General features: G+C 29.3%; 2 protein-coding genes and 2 non-coding genes across 4 annotated transcripts in view; 2 read left to right on the top strand and 2 right to left on the bottom strand.

The window, feature by feature from the left end:
- LOC123296273 (205 kDa microtubule-associated protein-like) overlaps positions 1-18,589 on the bottom strand; it is a 324,574-nt gene that overhangs the window by 252,052 nt on the left and 53,933 nt on the right. The gene's annotated exons all lie outside the window — the stretch shown is intronic.
- On the top strand, positions 443-2,854 carry LOC123295433. Its single transcript, XM_044876778.1, has 2 exons — positions 443-528; positions 833-2,854. Exon 2 carries the CDS (start codon positions 856-858, stop codon positions 2,791-2,793), a length of 1,938 nt encoding a protein of 645 aa, XP_044732713.1. The 5' UTR covers positions 443-528; positions 833-855; the 3' UTR covers positions 2,794-2,854.
- On the bottom strand, positions 12,635-12,707 carry Trnaa-agc. Its single transcript has one exon. It is a non-coding gene; the product is annotated as a tRNA-Ala (tRNA).
- On the top strand, positions 12,870-12,942 carry Trnaa-agc. Its single transcript has one exon. It is a non-coding gene; the product is annotated as a tRNA-Ala (tRNA).

An 18,589-nucleotide genomic window follows, 5' to 3' on the forward strand; every position in this document is an offset into this window, starting at 1 on the left:
TTTCAAGGATCAAATGCTGGCAAAAGTATATATGTTTTATTGATAATAATTGATCAACATATTTAAACTTAAAAATTTTTAGGGATCATGATATTTGTTACAATAACCTTTGTGATAAACTTATGAGATCCGTAGTTTTCTTCCACGCATCATTTTTTAAAATTAAAGCAAAATATGATATTTATAGCTAAAACATTGAAGTCCATAGCAAAAAAAAATTATAAATATGATTTAGCCAACGAAATTCATATGCTTCATCGGAAGATTGGCTTCTATTGCTTTTGTCTTCTGCAGTTGTTACCAACTTATATGGTATAAACAGTGCTTATGAGCCTTGTAGGTTAATTTTGGTACAGACTCTCCCTTAAAAAGTATATAAATACTCTTTATTTATGACTTAATTTTTTTGAAAAAAAAATTATTTTATAATTATTATCTTGTTTTGATTTTGAAATATAATCCAAGAAATGTTTTGTTGGCTTAACTTGTGTGAGGATTTATTGATTGTTTTTAAGAAAAATTAGAAAGGTATGTCTAAAACTTCTTTATTTTACTAAACAAATTCAAGCAAAATAAGTGGTTAACTTTACAATTTAGTATTTTATTTTTTGAGATTGCGGGTTACAACTTTTTTAAGGTTCCCGTTTTGAGAGAGATATTTTTCGTCATTGAAACTTAACAAATTGTTTGTTCATAAAATAAAAATTAATGGTTTTGTTTTTCAAAACCGCACATTGATTTGACTATTTCTACCAAAAGTTGCTTAGCTAAACAATTTCTTATTTTAAATTATATGTTTGAAAAAATTAATTAAATATAATTAATATTTTAGGTTACAAAATAAATTTTTTAAATATGTACGAGGCAAACTTGTTATGGTTTAATTGGTCCAAAATATCAATAATTATAATATTGATAGTTATTAATTTAACTTTAAATCAATGCCAATTAAATGGAACTGTAATCGAAGCAGAAAATGTAACGTATTCATTATTATTGAATAACGAAATAAATAATAATAGTAGTATACTAAAAATTAATCTTATGGACCCAGATGAATTAAAAATAAAAAAATACTCATCGGTTATGGAAAATGATCGAACTCAAATTTTAAATCAACTGGATTCTATTACTGAAATTATAAATTCCATTTTGGACATGATTAATGGCAATGAAACAAGTGTTCCTCCTCAAGCTCCATCATCTAGACCAAAATGTAACGTTACAAAAGAAAAATTAGAAAGAGTACAAAAAGAAATAAAATCCATGATTTCAAACATCACCGATATAAATGAAGGCGATAGTAAATGTACCCTCAATTTTGATAACACTGATAATTGTAACAATCTCGTAAAAACAATTCTGTGTGGGTTGAATCATGTTAAAAAAGGTTTCCATGACGCATTATTGGATGGTGGTTCAGATCAACAGGTTACGAAATGGAAGAATGCTTTTGATGCATTAACTAAAAAATTTGAACAAGAGAAAGATGATTTAATACAATCACTTTCACATAAACATCAATTAGAATTAGATAAACTACAAAAAGAAATCCACAATTTAAGAAAACAATTAATTACGAAGGAAGAAAATATAATTGAATTGTGTGTGGTACAAATAGCCGTTGGACAAACACAAAAAGCTGTTGACCATTTTCTGGAGTTAAGTACAACACCAGCATCAATAATTGTTAAGAAAGCATATCATTTCAATGATTATACAAACCCAGATGAACTTGAAAGACTAGCAAATATCGATCAGTTTATTTTACTTCTACCTCAAATTGAAATGCAACGCGATGCTTTGAAGACATTTTTCAACGAAATGAAAGTAAATACTCATTTGAAAACTATAAGAGTTTTAATAATTAATCACACTTACAAAAACTCTTTACTTTCAAGAAATGAAATCCCAGATGAAATTAACAAAAATACAGATTTAATTTTATCGGAATTTTTTGAAGCTTTAGCTTACAATAAAAACGATTCCAAATTCAATCAATTTATACGTTTATCTTTAGGCAGATATTTTAATATGTACTCATTTAATTTATTAAATAGAGTACTTAATAACAAAGCTCTAAATGAAACGATTCGAATAAAAAATATTCTTGACAGTATCCGAAGATTTCCCTGTGATCATGCTGCCGAAGGATTATTGTATGTTAACTATTATATGATCTCAAACAACCTGATATATGATAACACTAATGCATTGAAATTGGCGTATTATGTTAACTATTTTAACAAAATATGTAATACAGAAAATACAAAAATAAAATTGAAGAATATTAGAAAAAAGCTCCCAGAACATGTTGTCGGATTCATTGATCATATTTCTCACCATAGATGTAGGCTAAAAAATTCAGCACATAATTATTATTTAATGGGTGGGAATGTTATGGATAATAAAGTCCTGATTGGTTCTCTAAAACAACCAGCCAAATTAACTGAAAGTTTGTGGTGGGAGTTTGAAACTTCTAATAACTGTGAATCTTTTACGATAAAACAATCTGATTACTACTTGTCGCCAATTAAGAATGACAAAAGTAACAAACCTCGTCGTCCAGTACGAACTTATAATACTGTAGAGCAATCCAGTTGGGAAATTATACCGCGAAAAGGAGGCTCATATTCGATAAAAAATATTCATTTTAATGAATATTTGTTTGCGGATTCCGTAATGTCTTTTTTCGAAAATGGAGATAATGTGTATACTTGGAAAAATGAACTACCAACAAACGGATGGTTGTGGGACGTCAGTTTATGGGAACCTGAATGTGCAGATAATTAACATTGCATTCACTTTCTTTATATTTTATTTTAAAAAATTTTTGTAATTTTGTGTTGCAATTTGTGTTCGTTCAAAATAAAAAATTAGTTTTTCTTTTCAGCAACGAGTTTCTGTTATTTGTGGTTGAAATTATTTGTACCTTATTTTCAATTTTGAAACATTTTTCGTTATCTGTCTTGGTTTTCAAAATACCGAAAGCTAAATAATTTTTAAAAAATTTTCAAATTTCAATATTTCGAAAATTATTCCAAATATCGAAAAATTTTATCCTTACTTTTCGTCTTATTTTGTCAAGTTAAAAAATAACCCCCCCTCCACTAACCGTGCTCATACATCCTTAATTAGTTTGGCACATCGGGGATTTTAGGTTTTCAATAATTTACTGAGGTTTTAACTTTAATTTAAATAGTTTTTTTTAAAATTTCCTCCGATTGGTTTTGGAGAAATCTATGAAAGCATATCATCCATCTACCGTTTTACCACAAGACCAACGTTAAATATGTCTGCTTTTGAAATCATTTATTTATTTAATATAATCGAGCGACATCCCCCCCTCTCCCCCTGTAATTTTCAGAATTAATTTTGACTAAGTCCAACTTCAAAAAAAAAAAAATTAATTAAGCCTTTCATCCAAAATTGATCGCACGCTCGTACATCCTTCAATTGTTAATCTCGAAAATGGTGATTGTTACGACAAAAACATAAGAGATCTTTTTGATGTTAAATGGCACAAAAAACATAGAGTTGCTTTACTGTGAAGTGAAGGGCTTATACAAAAATTGAACTAAAATTAAGCTATCAGCTTTTCTAGGCATGTATCAATAGAAAAAATGCGGTCCAAATATTTTGCAGAATCAACTCCATCCAGCGTCCGGTCTATTTCTTTTGTGGCAAGTCAGATACATAAATATGTTTCAAGTAAAAATTGTTATATCTATCAAAAGGATACATTTCATATAGGAACCTTGACTTTCAAGGTCAGTTGTAAGTCAACAAATCGGTTTCGTTACCGATGACATATAGAAGAACACCTTAAATTATAAGATTTTACTTTAAGGACTGATACTTTTTATTTGAGACATTTTTCTTCAAAATATGATTATTGATATAAATTTAAAAATTGATATAAATTCGTCAGATATTGAATGTACAAAATTTATGCATGAAAATGCTTTGGTATTTTTTTTCCAAGGCCCGTTTTTCTAATTCTTGCCGTTGGATAGACGGCTTTTACTTACTAGTCGAAGCATCACTAAAAATTATATAGGCCTCCAAGAGGCAAAGGGCTTGTACCTACTTGTATGTAAATCAGGTGCATATTTGGTTGGAACTTGGGAATGCGAAAATTTCACACCAGTCATGTACGTACCCGTGCAAAGCCGAATCGAGTTGCTGGATGATAATAATTGCTGATGATAATATTTAAACTCAAAAATTAAAATTTGATTAAAAATATTTACTATAATAACCTTTGTGATAAACTTATGATATCCGTAGTTTTTTTTCGGGCATCATTTATTGTAAAAAACTTAAAACTATTGTTAAATGTTTGAAATCTATATAACCCGATCATCTTAGTCAAAATAAGTGGTCAGCCTCGGAATCTAACGGAATAAGCTAAATTTTTGTACAAACTTTTATTTTGATAGGACAAATGTTGTCTCAAAAATCACATATGGTAACGCGTTCATGTCCTTTCAAGGTCAAAGTTCTCGAAAATCAGTTTTTTGTGAATATCTCTTTTCTTTTGCACGTACTTCAGGGTTGGGTCAATATTTATAAATATAAGGTATTAAATTATTAATTATTTAAGTAGTATTTAATCGATAATTAAGTGAAAAAACCGTATTATAGACAAGGTCAATCGTGATCCCCGTCTACTTTCAATAAATACTACTTAAATAATTATTTAATACCTTATATTTTTAAATAGTGACTCATGACGGAAGTACTCAGCGCCCCATCTTCTGTGCCCTCTATTTGAAAAACGGTTCAGCATACAAAAAAAAAATTTTCTGACAAAATTTGTAGAAAATTTTATTCTCTACAATTTTTATACAGAATGTTAATACGATTGAAGGCAAAAGAAACGAGACATTAAAAAAAACTGATTTTTGAGACCTTTGACCTTGAATACTTAGGGACGCGAACGCGTTACCGTATGTTACTTTTGAGATAACATTTGTATTATCAAAATAAATGTTTGTACAAAAAATCAGCTTACTGCGTTAGGTTCCAAGGTAAAACCCTAAGATGATTGGAGTAATAGCAGAAAAAAGAATAGAAATTTGATAAGATAATTGTTCTTAAATTGATAATTAGAATAATTAGGAAGATTAATCAGTCTAGTCCCAGAAGGTTATACCACGATTTGTATCTCAACGAAATGAAATTCTTCATCGCCAGATTGGTTCGTTTCTCTTATATCTTCTGTACATGGTATATACATGGTAATACATTTTTTGTGGATGTCACTAGTGGTCATTAGGTATTAGTGTGAGCGCTGTATAACATATTGAGGGCATAGTAACATTAGGAATACAATTATTGCGGACGAATCATTGCTCAGCATTGATTCGTTCGCCATAATGGTAGATAGTCCTATTTAATACTCCGATATTACATATGTTAACATAGATACTATATGTATCATTCTCTATACCATACCCGCATTGTAATAAACGCCATGTGATTTCTTTCCGTGTAGTATAAATATAAAAATGCTTGTGAACCTTATAAGTTGAAATTTTGCTACAGACTCTACTTAAAAAAATATTTAAATACTCTCAGAAATTAAGTAATTATGAGTATTTTTTAATTAGTACATTGTAATATTTTTGAAATAATCCAAGAAATATTACGTTTGCTTAATTTTTGTGGAATTTATTGATCGTTTTTAACAAAAATTAGTAAGGTATGTATAAAATTTACTAATTGTAATTAATTTAAGAAAATGTTTAACCAAAAATGTTAAATATTGACATACTTTTCAATAAAAAATAACTAGAATCAATTTTTTAAAACATGATTAGTTGATCGGGGTTCTATTCAAGCTTGAATAACTATAAATTCAACTTATCCTAAACGACGATTCTTTATTATGTCGAGATTTTATTTCGAGCGTAAATAGATTTTTCTCTACAGTGAAATTTTACATTTTATTTATTCATAAAATAAATAAACTAACATTTTGTTGACGTATTCGCTGCTTACGTAACTTCAATAATTTGGCGTTTATTCCCACTATTTTTAACGTTTAATTCGCTAAACTAAAAAAATACTATATTATTATTATTTGATTAACATTATGCAATAATCAACTAAGTACAGAACATAACATAAAAATTTTTTTTTCTTTTTTTCCGTAAATAATACACAATTAAATAATTCAGAAGAAAATTCTCATTTCAATAACGTTTTAATTGAGGGCAAAAAATTACTATTTAAAACGAGTTAAGGTCTAATTTTAAATTATATGTTTGAAAAAATTTATTTATTATTTTAGGTCAAATAAATTTTATAAATATGCACGGGGGCAACCTCTCATTGTTCCATTGTTCCAAAAAAATAATAATTATAACATTAATAGTTATTAATTTAACTTCTTACCAATGTCAATTAAATGGAACTGAAAATGATTCTTCAGAATCAGAATTTAAACTTTTAGTGGAACCATATAACGAAACACATTTATTGAATAACGAGCTAAACAATGTTAACAGCAGTGTGCAGAAAACAGATGTAATGGACTTAGACGAATTGAAAATCAAAAACTACTTATCGGCAATTGAAAATGATCGAAATCAAATCTTAAATCAACTGGAGAATATAACTGAAAGTATAGAAACCATTTTGGACGAAATAAACAGCAATGAAACAAGTGCAGCGCCCCAAGCTCCGTCATCTAGACCAAAATGTACCATTACAAAAGAAAAATTAGAAAGAGTACAAAAAGAAATACAATCCATGCTTTCAAACATCACGGATAAAAATGGGGGCGATAGTAAATGTACCCTCAACTTTGATAACACTGATAATTGTAACAATCTCGTAAAAACAATTCTATGTGGGTTGAATCATGTTAAAAAAGGTTTTCATGACGCATTATCGGGTGGCGGTTCAGCTCAAGAGGTAACTAAGTGGAAAAATGCTTTTGATGCATTAACTAAAAAATTTGAACAAGAGAAAGATAATTTAATACAATCACTTTCACATCAACATCAATTAGAGTTAGATAAATTAAAAAAAGAAATACAAAATTTAAGAAAACAATTAATTACGAAAGAAGAAAATACAATTGAATTGTGTGTTATGCAAATAGCTGTAGGACAAGTATTAAAAGCGGTTGACCGTTTTATAGAGTTAAGTTCAACACCAGCATCTTTAATTGTCAGGAAAGCATATCATTTCAATGATTATTCAAACCCAGACGAACTTGAAAGATTAGCAAATATTGATGAATTTATTCAACATCTACCTCAAATTGAAATGCAACGCGATGCTTTGAAGACAGTTTTCAACGAAATGAAAATAAATCTTCATTTGAAAAATATAAGAGTTTTAATAATTAATCGCACATACAAATCTGTACTTTCAAGTTCTGAAATACCAGATGAAATTAAAAAAAATACAGATTTAATTTTAACGAAATTTTACGAAGCTATATCTTATAATAAAAACGATTCCGAATTAAATAAATTTATACGATTACATTCAGGCAAATATTTTAATATGTACGCATTTCGTTTATTAAATAGGGCACTTAATAATAAATCTTTAAATGAAAAAATTCGATTGAAATATATTCTTGATAGTATACGAAGATTTCCATGTGATCATGCTACCGAAGGATTATTACTCGTAAACAATTATATGATCTCAAACAAACTGGTTTATAACAATACCAACACTTTAACGTTGGTTTCTTATGTCAGCCACTTTGACAAACTTTGTAATTGGCATAATAAAAAAAAATTGGAAATTATTACAAAAAAATTACCACATGTGGTTAAGTTCGTCAATAATGCAGATAAATGTAGACTAAGAAACGTGGCATGGAAGTTGGGATATTTATATTCTCAGAAAGTAAACGATGATAGTCAAGTCCTCCTTTATAATCTACATGACAATCCCGCGAAACAACCTGATAATGTTTGGTGGAAGATTGAAACTACTAATAATTGTGATTCGTTTACGTTAAAAAATAGACGATATGATGAATATTTGTTTTCAAAAGATACTGCTGATAAAAATCGCCGTCTCCTTGATACTCGACAATCAGATAAACCAGACAATTGGGAAATAGTACTGCAAAATGGGGGACCATATTATACTGTAAAAAATGTTCGTTTTAATGAATATATGTTTTCGTACAGTATTAAATCTATACTGGGGCTGGGACCAAATGTGTTTACTTGGCAAAACGGAGTACCATCGGAAGACATGTGGGAAACAGCTTTATGGGAACTAGAATGTGGAGATCAGTAACATTTTATATTATTGATATTCATTTATTTTAAATTTTGTGCTACAATTTGTATTCATTGCTAATAAAAAATAAAGTGAAAATGTATTTCTTTTAATTCAAAAATTACAAAAATATTAATAATTAAACAAGCCCTGGAGGTATTTTTTGAGTTTGATTGATTCCTGTTCAAACAAACTTGCTAGTAGATGCATATTCCAGAAACCGGTTAGGTTCAATTTTTATATATATCCCCCTCCTGCACCGAAGTAATCAAGTGGTATTTTTTGAACTTAGTAAAGCAGGTTTAGTAGGTTTAGTAGGTTTTTTGGATTTTAAACGTCGAAAATACTCGTGATTTTTTTCGTAAAGTTCACCGTTTTAATTGACATTTTTATGTTAGGAAAAACTCCAAATGTTCATTTTCAAAACTGCAAAACAAAGCTAAAAATAAAATTTTTGTACTTAGCCAAATTCTAAAATGATATTTGAAGTTCCGCAGAGTAATTTCAGATTATTTGATTCTAATACCTCCATTTTTTATTTTTATATCTTCTTAAAAGATATTATTAACGATAAATAAACATCTTTTTAAGAATTAAAAATGAGCCTCAAGAATGAAGTAATCTACAGTTACTTTTCGGAACTGTTTAAAGCTTATTTTAAGATTTCGTTAAGCTCCAAAAGTTAAAAAGTTAGCTACAATTATTGTTATTTTTTGAGTCGGTGTCAGTCAAGTTAATGTAGCAAACTGTTCTATCACAGTTGTATCCTTGGCAGACACTGACTCCAAAAATAACAATAATTGTAACTACATTATATTATCGTTATTTTTTTACTTTTTAGTGCATATTAATTTGTTTTGGAATACTTTTTCTTTGGAAGTCGGATTTTTTTTCCAGCGTTGAAAATGGCTTTCTTAGAGTTTTTCAACACCTGTTAATATCGAAAATGGTGACCTTTATGAAAAAAATCACAAGGTGCTTTTTTGACGTAAAATGACCCAAAATAAACTGAAGCTTTACTTTTATGCTTTAAAATATTGACATTTGATTATTTCTGTTCAAGGAAAGGGAATATACACAAAATGAACCAATAGGGTCTCTGATAACACCAGTCTACAAGCTTTTCTGAACCAAAATTGATAAAACACGGTCTTTATATTTTGCAAATTACCCCAACCTCTCTTATATAAATATATAAGAAGTTAGATTAACCTTTTAAATCAGTAAACTTTTGGAACACCCTGTGTAAAAATGAATTTATTGATACAAAATTTTGTTCATAATAACTGATAAATATTGAACTCCAAAAAAAAATGTTGGTCTTTATTATAATAATATTTGTGATAAACAATTGTAATTTTTGGAATCCGTAGCTTTCTTTTCGAATATCGTATAACTATTCAAAATTTAAGTTAAATTAAAACTGCAATATAGTATCTAACATGGAATTAGCAGATCTCCTACAAATTTCATCGGCGAATAGGCTCATTTTACAATTGTGGCACTTAGAAATGTAATACAAAAATGCCTTATGAACCTTCTAGATAGCGATTTTGATACAGACTCTCCACAAAAAAACTATTATAAAATTGTTCTCAGGTCAAACTTTGAGTACTATTTAAATTATCTTAGGATTTTTTTTTAATGTAATCCAAGAAATATTATGTGGGTAATTTAATGATTGTTCAGAACAAAAATTTTTAAGGTGTGTTTTTAAATTATGCAAGTTGTTACTATTTAACTGAATTCGCAATTAAAAGAATTTGTAACAAACAAGTGAAAACAAACAATTGGCTGAGTTAATTGTTGAAATACCATGTATAGGCAGTGTTGATAACTGTCACATTTCACATACATACTTATCTGTCATATTTAACTGATATTCTCATATAATGCGCAAGTGTTGATGCGTAATCGTTTGTTTTTTTGACGTCACGTAAATAACAAAAGATATTCACTTTGATATTCCTATATTAATACATACTATAAAATTTGCACCTAATTAGCGCCCTCGTGGGTAAACAGTGATGTTTACAAAAAAATGTTTCAAACAAAAGTTTTTTATTTTTTTATAAGCAACATTTTTTACATTTAAACTTTTGTTCTATCTCTAACGGTTTACAAGATGGGTCCTACGGACCCAAGACCCAATTGACCTATGATGCTCATTTACGAACTTGACCTGAGTTTTTACGTCCTGAGTACGCTGTAAAAATTTCAGACCGATATCTTTTTTCGTTTTTGAGTTATCGTGTCTACAGACGGACGGACGGACGGACAACCGGAAATGGATTAATTAGGTGATTCTATGAACACCTATACCAAAATTTTGTTCGTAGCATCAATATTTTTAAGCGTTACAAACTTGGGACGAAACTTAATATACTATGTATATTTCATATATACATGGTATAAAAATTTTAAGTTGGATTAAATTCACATTTAGTCAGTTATTCAAAGTCGTTTGCTTTTAATTGCTTCATATTTTTCAACATCCAATAGATCACCTACTCTATAAATTAAGTTATACGTAATGCATAATACGCAAGCTTCAAGTTTTTGCATTTACAATATTATTTTATTATACAAATTACAATCAGTAAACCACTTGTATGCAAATTATGTTACAACAACAGTAGTATTACAGGAAGGTCCAAGTAGCAACAGATAGCACTTAATACAGCAAAACTAAATAAAATAATGACAATTTCTCAATACACCCATGCCAGGAAAGTCTTTTTTAGATACAAAATGTTGACATTTTAGGAATAAACGCATATTATTTTGAACATGCTTGGAAAAATTGGATATTTGGAACGTAAAGTTATAACCATGGGTCATTGCATTACTTTATTGTATTTGCAATCAAGTTAGTGGCACTAAGGGGTCTTTTTCCTCGAAACTAGGTAATCTTTACCGCAGGTTTCCTAATCTATCGCCATAAACCTTAAAGCATGAATTCATACTTTTTTAAGCAATATACACAAAAATATTCTTTTTCTTCCCAAAATTTCAACACCCTGAAAAGAATGTTTTCCCGGCTTTAAGTTTATTAAGAAATTGTTATTAGTTTAACGTCATCTACCATTTCATGAAGTCCTGTTATCAACTTTGAACACCCTGTATTATTTAATGTGCTTCAACAACGAATAAATAAATAAAATATTAGCCTAGAGTTTTCTGTGCTGTGATTTAACGTGAAAACGCGCTGCACAGGCTACATGGAATGGTTTTATATCATTTGTTGTTGTAGGGTAAGATGCAGTACCTACCTAGAGTCAAATGTACGTTGAATCACTCTTAGATTCCCGGAATATAGTAATGTTTATAGGGCAGCATTTTTGGCTTAAGACTGGTTGTCAATGTGATCTTGTTTCGAAAATAAAATCTTTTGCGAAGATAGTAGAAAAATTTTTGATTCTTTCGACTGTCTATTTGCTAGTTAATAATTGCTTATTGTTTTATAAATCATACTCAAGTGACTAGATGTTTTTGTAAGTTTAAAATACGCAAAGAGATTGTACCTTAAATAAAACAACTTAAAATTTACATGGATATATCATTCATCCCGAATAATTAAAAATTCCAGATTCTGGACGCGAAGAGTAGTAAACGAAACGTGAAGGGTTTTTTAACGTGTAGGGTACATATGATGTTGTACCATAATGCATACAATGTTGTACCATGGTTCATAAGTTTTATTCAACAGTTTTTTTAATGTTTAAACTCTCAAAAATAATACATAGTGTTGAGGAATGGCAGTTCCAGAACAAAGAGACAATTTCTATTGTCATATTTAACAAAATGACTTTAAAAACCACAGAAATGTAAATTTTCGATTCTAGGTACTATATCTTCCCCTATGTGGTACTTCTGCTAACAGTGGAATACGCTTAACGAACATACAAACATCAATATTATTTATAAAGGAGGCTGTAACGTAACTACTTAACGTTATTACCATTTGAGTGGCTTGTGAATATCGTTTTACAGTTCACGTACTCCTTTTGCATCATATGATTGTGGAAATTAAATTAGTTCATAATTTGTTATGTAGCAATGTAAAAATGTCATATAAACAAGAAGAAAATCCTGTTGAAGAATCATTGGTTCCTACCGTAAATAAGCTACTTTGGATGGAAATCGTAAGAATAATATTCTCACTGCCATTTTGCCTCTTAACTCAAAGATTTTTTTTAAGAGAATCTGTGATAGAATTTAACCAGTCGTGATAATTCAGTTATATATCGTAAATATACACGATATCCTACATAATAAATAAGATATTGTAATAAGGATTTTAAATTTCAAATCGCACCAAAATGATTTAGTTTCGATATGGGTTTCGCATGCAAACAAACAAAAAAATTATTGGAGACGCCGGGTATCGATCCCGGTACCTCTCACATGCTAAGCGAGCGCTCTACCATCTGAGCTACGTCCCCTGTGTACGTTAAGTTAAAAAATAAGCATTTCAAAGGTTACTTTTTGAAATAAAAGTGAAAGTAAATAATGTATGTATGTATTGAATGAAAGTCGACACCTTCACAATAAATTATTATTGATACTGACCATTATATTCAGTATTTGCTATTCAAATTATAACAGGGGCCGTAGCTCAAATGGTAGAGCGCTCGCTTAGCATGTGAGAGGTACCGGGATCGATACCCGGCGGCTCCAATTAGTTTTATTGTATACAACAAAACAAAAATTTTTTTTTCAAGGCTTAAAAGTTAATTCAACATTGAAAAACCAATTTTTGAGGTTGTAATTGTTCGAGATAAAGAATAAAAATTTGATTTTCCCATCGATTCCACCATATTTATCATACCTAGTATAAAGTTTATTAATAGACAGTTCAAAAAGCATTGGTTTAAATTACTATGGTTTCTAAGAAAACATGTATTTACTCTAAGAATGATGACACACAGTTTTAGCCTGTTATCGAAGTTCTATTTTAAGCCACCAAGTTATCGCATGGGAAAATGATTTTGTCAATAATAACTTGCAAAAGACTTATTCTAAACGTAGAATTAACTTTTGTGGCAGACATTAGACAATAATGTATTTTATGTAAATGCATACACCGCATACTATCGATAAAATGCAATCACAGTAATTACCCCAAGAACATACATATCTCACCCCCTACTATCTCGACAATCATTTTATTGGTACATCGAAGTCTGTGATACCAGAGAATTAATTAACAGAATAACATTTTAAGTTCGCTTCTATACATGTACAATGTACATAAATTTACCTAAGCATTTACTAGGATTTAAAGTATTATTTTGTTGGAATAAAAAGTAATAAAATTGAATAAAATATTATTGCATCAAATCGTTTACAAATAACAAAAGGTCTTGTAGACTTGTAGAGTATTTATTTAACTGTAGCAGTGTAGCGTACGATATACACATGCCTGTCTGAGGTCTCACTTGTAAAGGTAATAAAAATTAATTGCATGATTTGTGATGGCCTTACCAAGGCAACAATAACATATCATTTTATGTATTTCACATTTGATAAGATTATTGATCTTTTTTAATAATTCTATGTACTATATTTTTATTAAAATTTTGCTATACATTATTCAAGAATATCAACAAATCAGCATATATGATGATACATCCAATGAACAAATTAACAATAGAACAAAGTACTATTTTTATGTCTTGTATATATGAAATATATCAAGATATATTCAATTTAGTCCCAAGTTTGTAATGCTTAGAAATATTGATGTATTGGTTTTTTTTAAAGATTTCCAATTTATTAAAAACAATGCAAGCACTAATATTCAGCATTGTCTCTCTAGGGTATTTCAACAATTCATTTAATTGGTATATTTCTTTTCGTAAATTTTATGCAAAAAGTTTTTACGACAAATTCTTCATAAGAACTCCTGTTTTTCGAGAAGGTAAAAGATTCCATAAAATTTTAATTCTACTTACAGGTAGGTGTATACAAAAATTAATATAGATTATTGTTAGTAACTTTTTTCGGAAACACATGGAAAAATGTCTAGTTAAATTTTTGGAAATTGTGGATTCAAAAAGAATAGTATGAAAAAATGAAAACTGACCTTGAGCTCAAATTATAGCTAATCTACGGAGCTGATGAAAAAATACTTCAAACAAAAATCTTTCAACAAAATCTTTCGTTGTGTTAAAAATGTTTTTCTATGTCTTGTGATTTAACCATGACCTAATTAACCAATTTTGCTCGTTTACATACTCAACGTCACTCATTAAGTCTATAAATATCAGCTCCTTATCTCTTTTCGTCTTCGAGTTATCGTCTTCACAAAGAAACAAAAAGACAGGTGACTTCACAAATGATAGGGTAAAAATATGCTTTATTTACAGAAATTAAAAATTATCCTAATAACAGATTTTGTGTACAACGAGAGTTCTCGAGGTTAACATGATTTGAGTTAACTTGTTTGAATTTGAGAGTCTTTGGAGTTCATAATTAAGTCGTTTTTTGAGAAAGCAGTCTAAATAACACAGATCGGATTATTTTCTTTTCGTGTGTTAGACCACTGACTGACTGACAATCAATACCTCAATTTTTCATTCACATACAAAAAATTCTTCTTAAACATCATAAGCATCTTCGTCTCGTAATCGTTTAATCCAATATAAAAATTGTCGGCAAGTCTCGAGCAATTGTAGCATTGTTAATATATACAATCCTAAAAAATACAGCCCGTTTACTTCTTTTCTCTCCACATAATCCTCACACCCCGTGTATATCAATTGCATAAGTCATTTATATGACTTTTATGTGATGCAATAAATGTTCAACAAAAACCCTTAGGCACGTGTTGTAGTGCAGAGCGGCAGGGGGTGTAAATTGGGGTGAGTTCAAGTAAACGTTCATATATTTTCATTTCACTTCGTTATTATTATTGTTGTTGTCGGGTAGAAAAAAAACTAAACTATACTTGTGACTAGTAAATTCGTTTAGTAAATAAAGATGGAGCGATTTCAAAATGAAGAGAGACTCGTTCTGTAATAAAATCTCCCTTTTCTATACATATTCTTGTTGCATAGTTGAATTAAGGAACTTCATTTTCTCAGTTTTGTTTACTAGACTAGACTGCTTCTACGTATATCGAATGAATTTTAAAGAGACTTAGTAAAGTTTTTTTTTGTTTGCCTATTTTCTTCTTTCTTTTTTCCTATGTTTACGCTTTTATTTATAAAATGGTATCGGTGATTATTTTACCATGCTTTTCATTTAATGAGACTTATAAAAAGATTTTTAGAATTCAATCGACCATTGATTTGAACAATAATATTGAGAGTTTATTGTTTCTGACAATACCTAACGAGAAAGCTATTTTATTATTCCAAGAACGACACATTCAATGCGAATTTGAAATAGCGTCTACAAATGATTTTCTAAAAAATATTGAAGTTTGATAAAAAAAACGTTCAAATCTGTAACAGAAGGCTATGTAATACTGTAATTTCTGTTTTAAACTCAACTTGCCAAAAAATATTCTGAAAGTCAGAATGTATTTTAAAATAAAATACACAAAAATTTGAAATCAATGCCAAATTTGGTTTCTTAACAACAAAAAATTAACTTGATTTCAATAGGTTTTCATTGTCTTAAGATAGTACGAGCACCAAGGGAATTTTAAATAGTTTTACTTTATTTTCAACTCTGATGATGAATTTTATTATAACTTCATGAATGTAGACGAAAAATTAGAATAAAATTTTTCGATATCTGCATTGGTTTTCGAAATATTGAAACTTAAGTAATTAAACAAAATTTTCGTTATTTTGAAAATTACTCTAGATATCGATACATTTTATTCTTACTTTTCGTCTTATATTGTCAAGTTATAACTTAATTTCACCACCAAAATATATATTTCTTTAAATATGTGTCCCAAATACCGTGGTCGTATATCCTTAATTAGTTGAGCACAACGGGCTTTTTTTTTTTGTTATAAATTTTTTCTCATTTTAAAAAATAATCCAAAATTGCTCATGCGTTTGCACATCCTTAATAAAATTTATCCATTCTAAAACCATGATTTGTATACGTCTGCTTCTCATATTTATTTAAGATCACGTGTTCATATACTTAAAAATCACGTCTACGCCATTAAAAAAGCACACGCAATACCAACCACTATACACAATACAAATAGTAAATAACTACATTTCTAGCTACATACTACATATAAATACGATTCTAGTTTGTATTGTAAAGTAATAAAAGCCCTATGAAAATATGGGTGTGTCGTGTTTTATATATACATTCAACGTTCGTTTATGTCTACAGAAAGAAAAACCTTATTGTAGATTTTCTTTAAAATGATTATTAACTGCCTGGTCCAAAATTATTATATTCACCCCGAAAATTGTATCTCTTGAACAAACCTGCATTCTATTCATTTCAGTTGCATGTTTTTTCGGTTACTACAGTCAAAAGCTGCTATAACATCAGTTAAAACGATGAAATTGAAGGGTTCAGAGCAGTGTGTCGCATTTAAGATGCAGACACCCCTATATTTTCGATATTTATAGGAATATCGATTAGAAATTTTGCACAGTCATACATTTTGAGAGTGATGGGTCAAACTTTTTGAAGATACTTAACCGAAATTAGACCATATATTTTGCCGCACCCTAGAAGGGGTTGGTTACCACCCACTGGACAAAAGCACTCATTTCTTACTCAAAATTGAAATTCCATACATAATCAAAAAACAAGACAATAAAAATTCCGTACAGTTGATAAATTAATACAATTTCTTCTATAATAAGAAAGCTATTGATATGTTTCTTAAGTGCATATCCATTACCGTTTCTTTTATTAGATAGAAAAAAGAAAAGCAGGTGTTAGCACTACGCTGCACTGTGTTTGTTATTTACGAGTTTGTTATTTGTATGAATGAATGAAAGAAATTGAAAAAAAAAAAGAAAAAAAAAAGAAAAACTAGTTGACTCTAAGAAAAACACAGAAATTTATAATTTCATGGTCGGATGAATATCGTTTTGTGTCAGTGCCTTGTGAAATAGGTATGACAAGTGACAACTTAAGTTTTGTGTAAAGCCCTTTATATAGCGACCGTGATATAATTATGGTGTGCTAAAGTTTTGCGATGCACGAATATACGAGGGAAGGAATTGGTGATAGACACAACTTGAGATAGTCGCAAAAATATCATTTTTTTACTTTCAAACTAATGAAATCTAATTCTTGGGAAATCTAACTCTAATATAGTTACCTCTATCCGGGAACACACCGTATATGCATGTTACGTTTATAAGCGAGATTCATTTCTACTTTCCTTTGATTTCTCGATCCCACTAATTTTGTCCAAGGCTTTTGGCAATCTTTAATGCTTTCACTATACGATTAAAAATGCAATCCACCTATCAATTAAAACAAAACAATCACAGCTTGGATCAATTTACGGATAAAGTCCATAATTTTCTCGCATAATCAACTTGTGTAAATAATAACGACGATTGAATATACAGACACAAAGCAAACTTAGATTTGAAAATAAATTAAAAGGTTTGTAGAATTGTGTTGATTAGTTTGTCATCTTCTTCAGTGGGGGTTAACGTTATATTATTATTGACATTATATGAACCCTATGTTATAGGTGTGTATTTATATATAAGATTAAGTAAGTTTATTTCATTGGGGGTGAAAATTACATGTAAGTGTATTATTATAACACACATGTCCAATGTATGCAAGGGGTTTTCTATTAAGAGTGACCAAGTTGTGCAAGGGGGCTAAAGCCTAAGGTGGTAAAAATTTCAAGGGCGGGACAATCCGGGATGTAAGCAAAACATTTTTTTTTTTTTGGATTTTTTGGGTATTTTAAAATTGAAAATAATTAAAGCAAGGTATTCTGTTCAAGAATTTTCCTTCGGCAACGAAGCGCTTTACTGTTTTCAAACAAGACACAAACACACATATACTTTTCAAAATACTCATTTAGAAATTATGCTTCCGTCCTCAATTTATGTATAAGATAAAGGTTATGGGAAGGTATTTTTCACAGTACCCCAAATGACACTTGATATCAAAAGACAAACTCGGCCCAAAATTTACATAAAATACACATATTAAAAAAAAAATCTAAGATACCTCGTATACAAATTAGTTAATGACTAAAATTCGGACATTCTTAATGGGAAACCCTTTCGTAATATGATGAGACTAAGAGCTCGCCACATCTATTGGATTTTCAAATATAAAGGTTTTGTGAATTTAGGGTTGTAGAGAGAAAAAAGCTTTCTGGTAAGCCATTGCATCGGTTTAATATGATAACCTTTAT

The sequence above is a fragment of the Chrysoperla carnea genome, chromosome 3, assembly GCF_905475395.1.
Source record: "Chrysoperla carnea chromosome 3, inChrCarn1.1, whole genome shotgun sequence".
In the NCBI taxonomy this organism is placed as follows: domain Eukaryota; kingdom Metazoa; phylum Arthropoda; class Insecta; order Neuroptera; family Chrysopidae; genus Chrysoperla; species Chrysoperla carnea.

Bases quoted from the DNA above. Each gene is read 5' to 3' on its own strand.
- LOC123295433 (XM_044876778.1), top strand. From the start codon at position 856: ATGTACGAGGCAAACTTGTTATGGTTTAATTGGTCCAAAATATCAATA.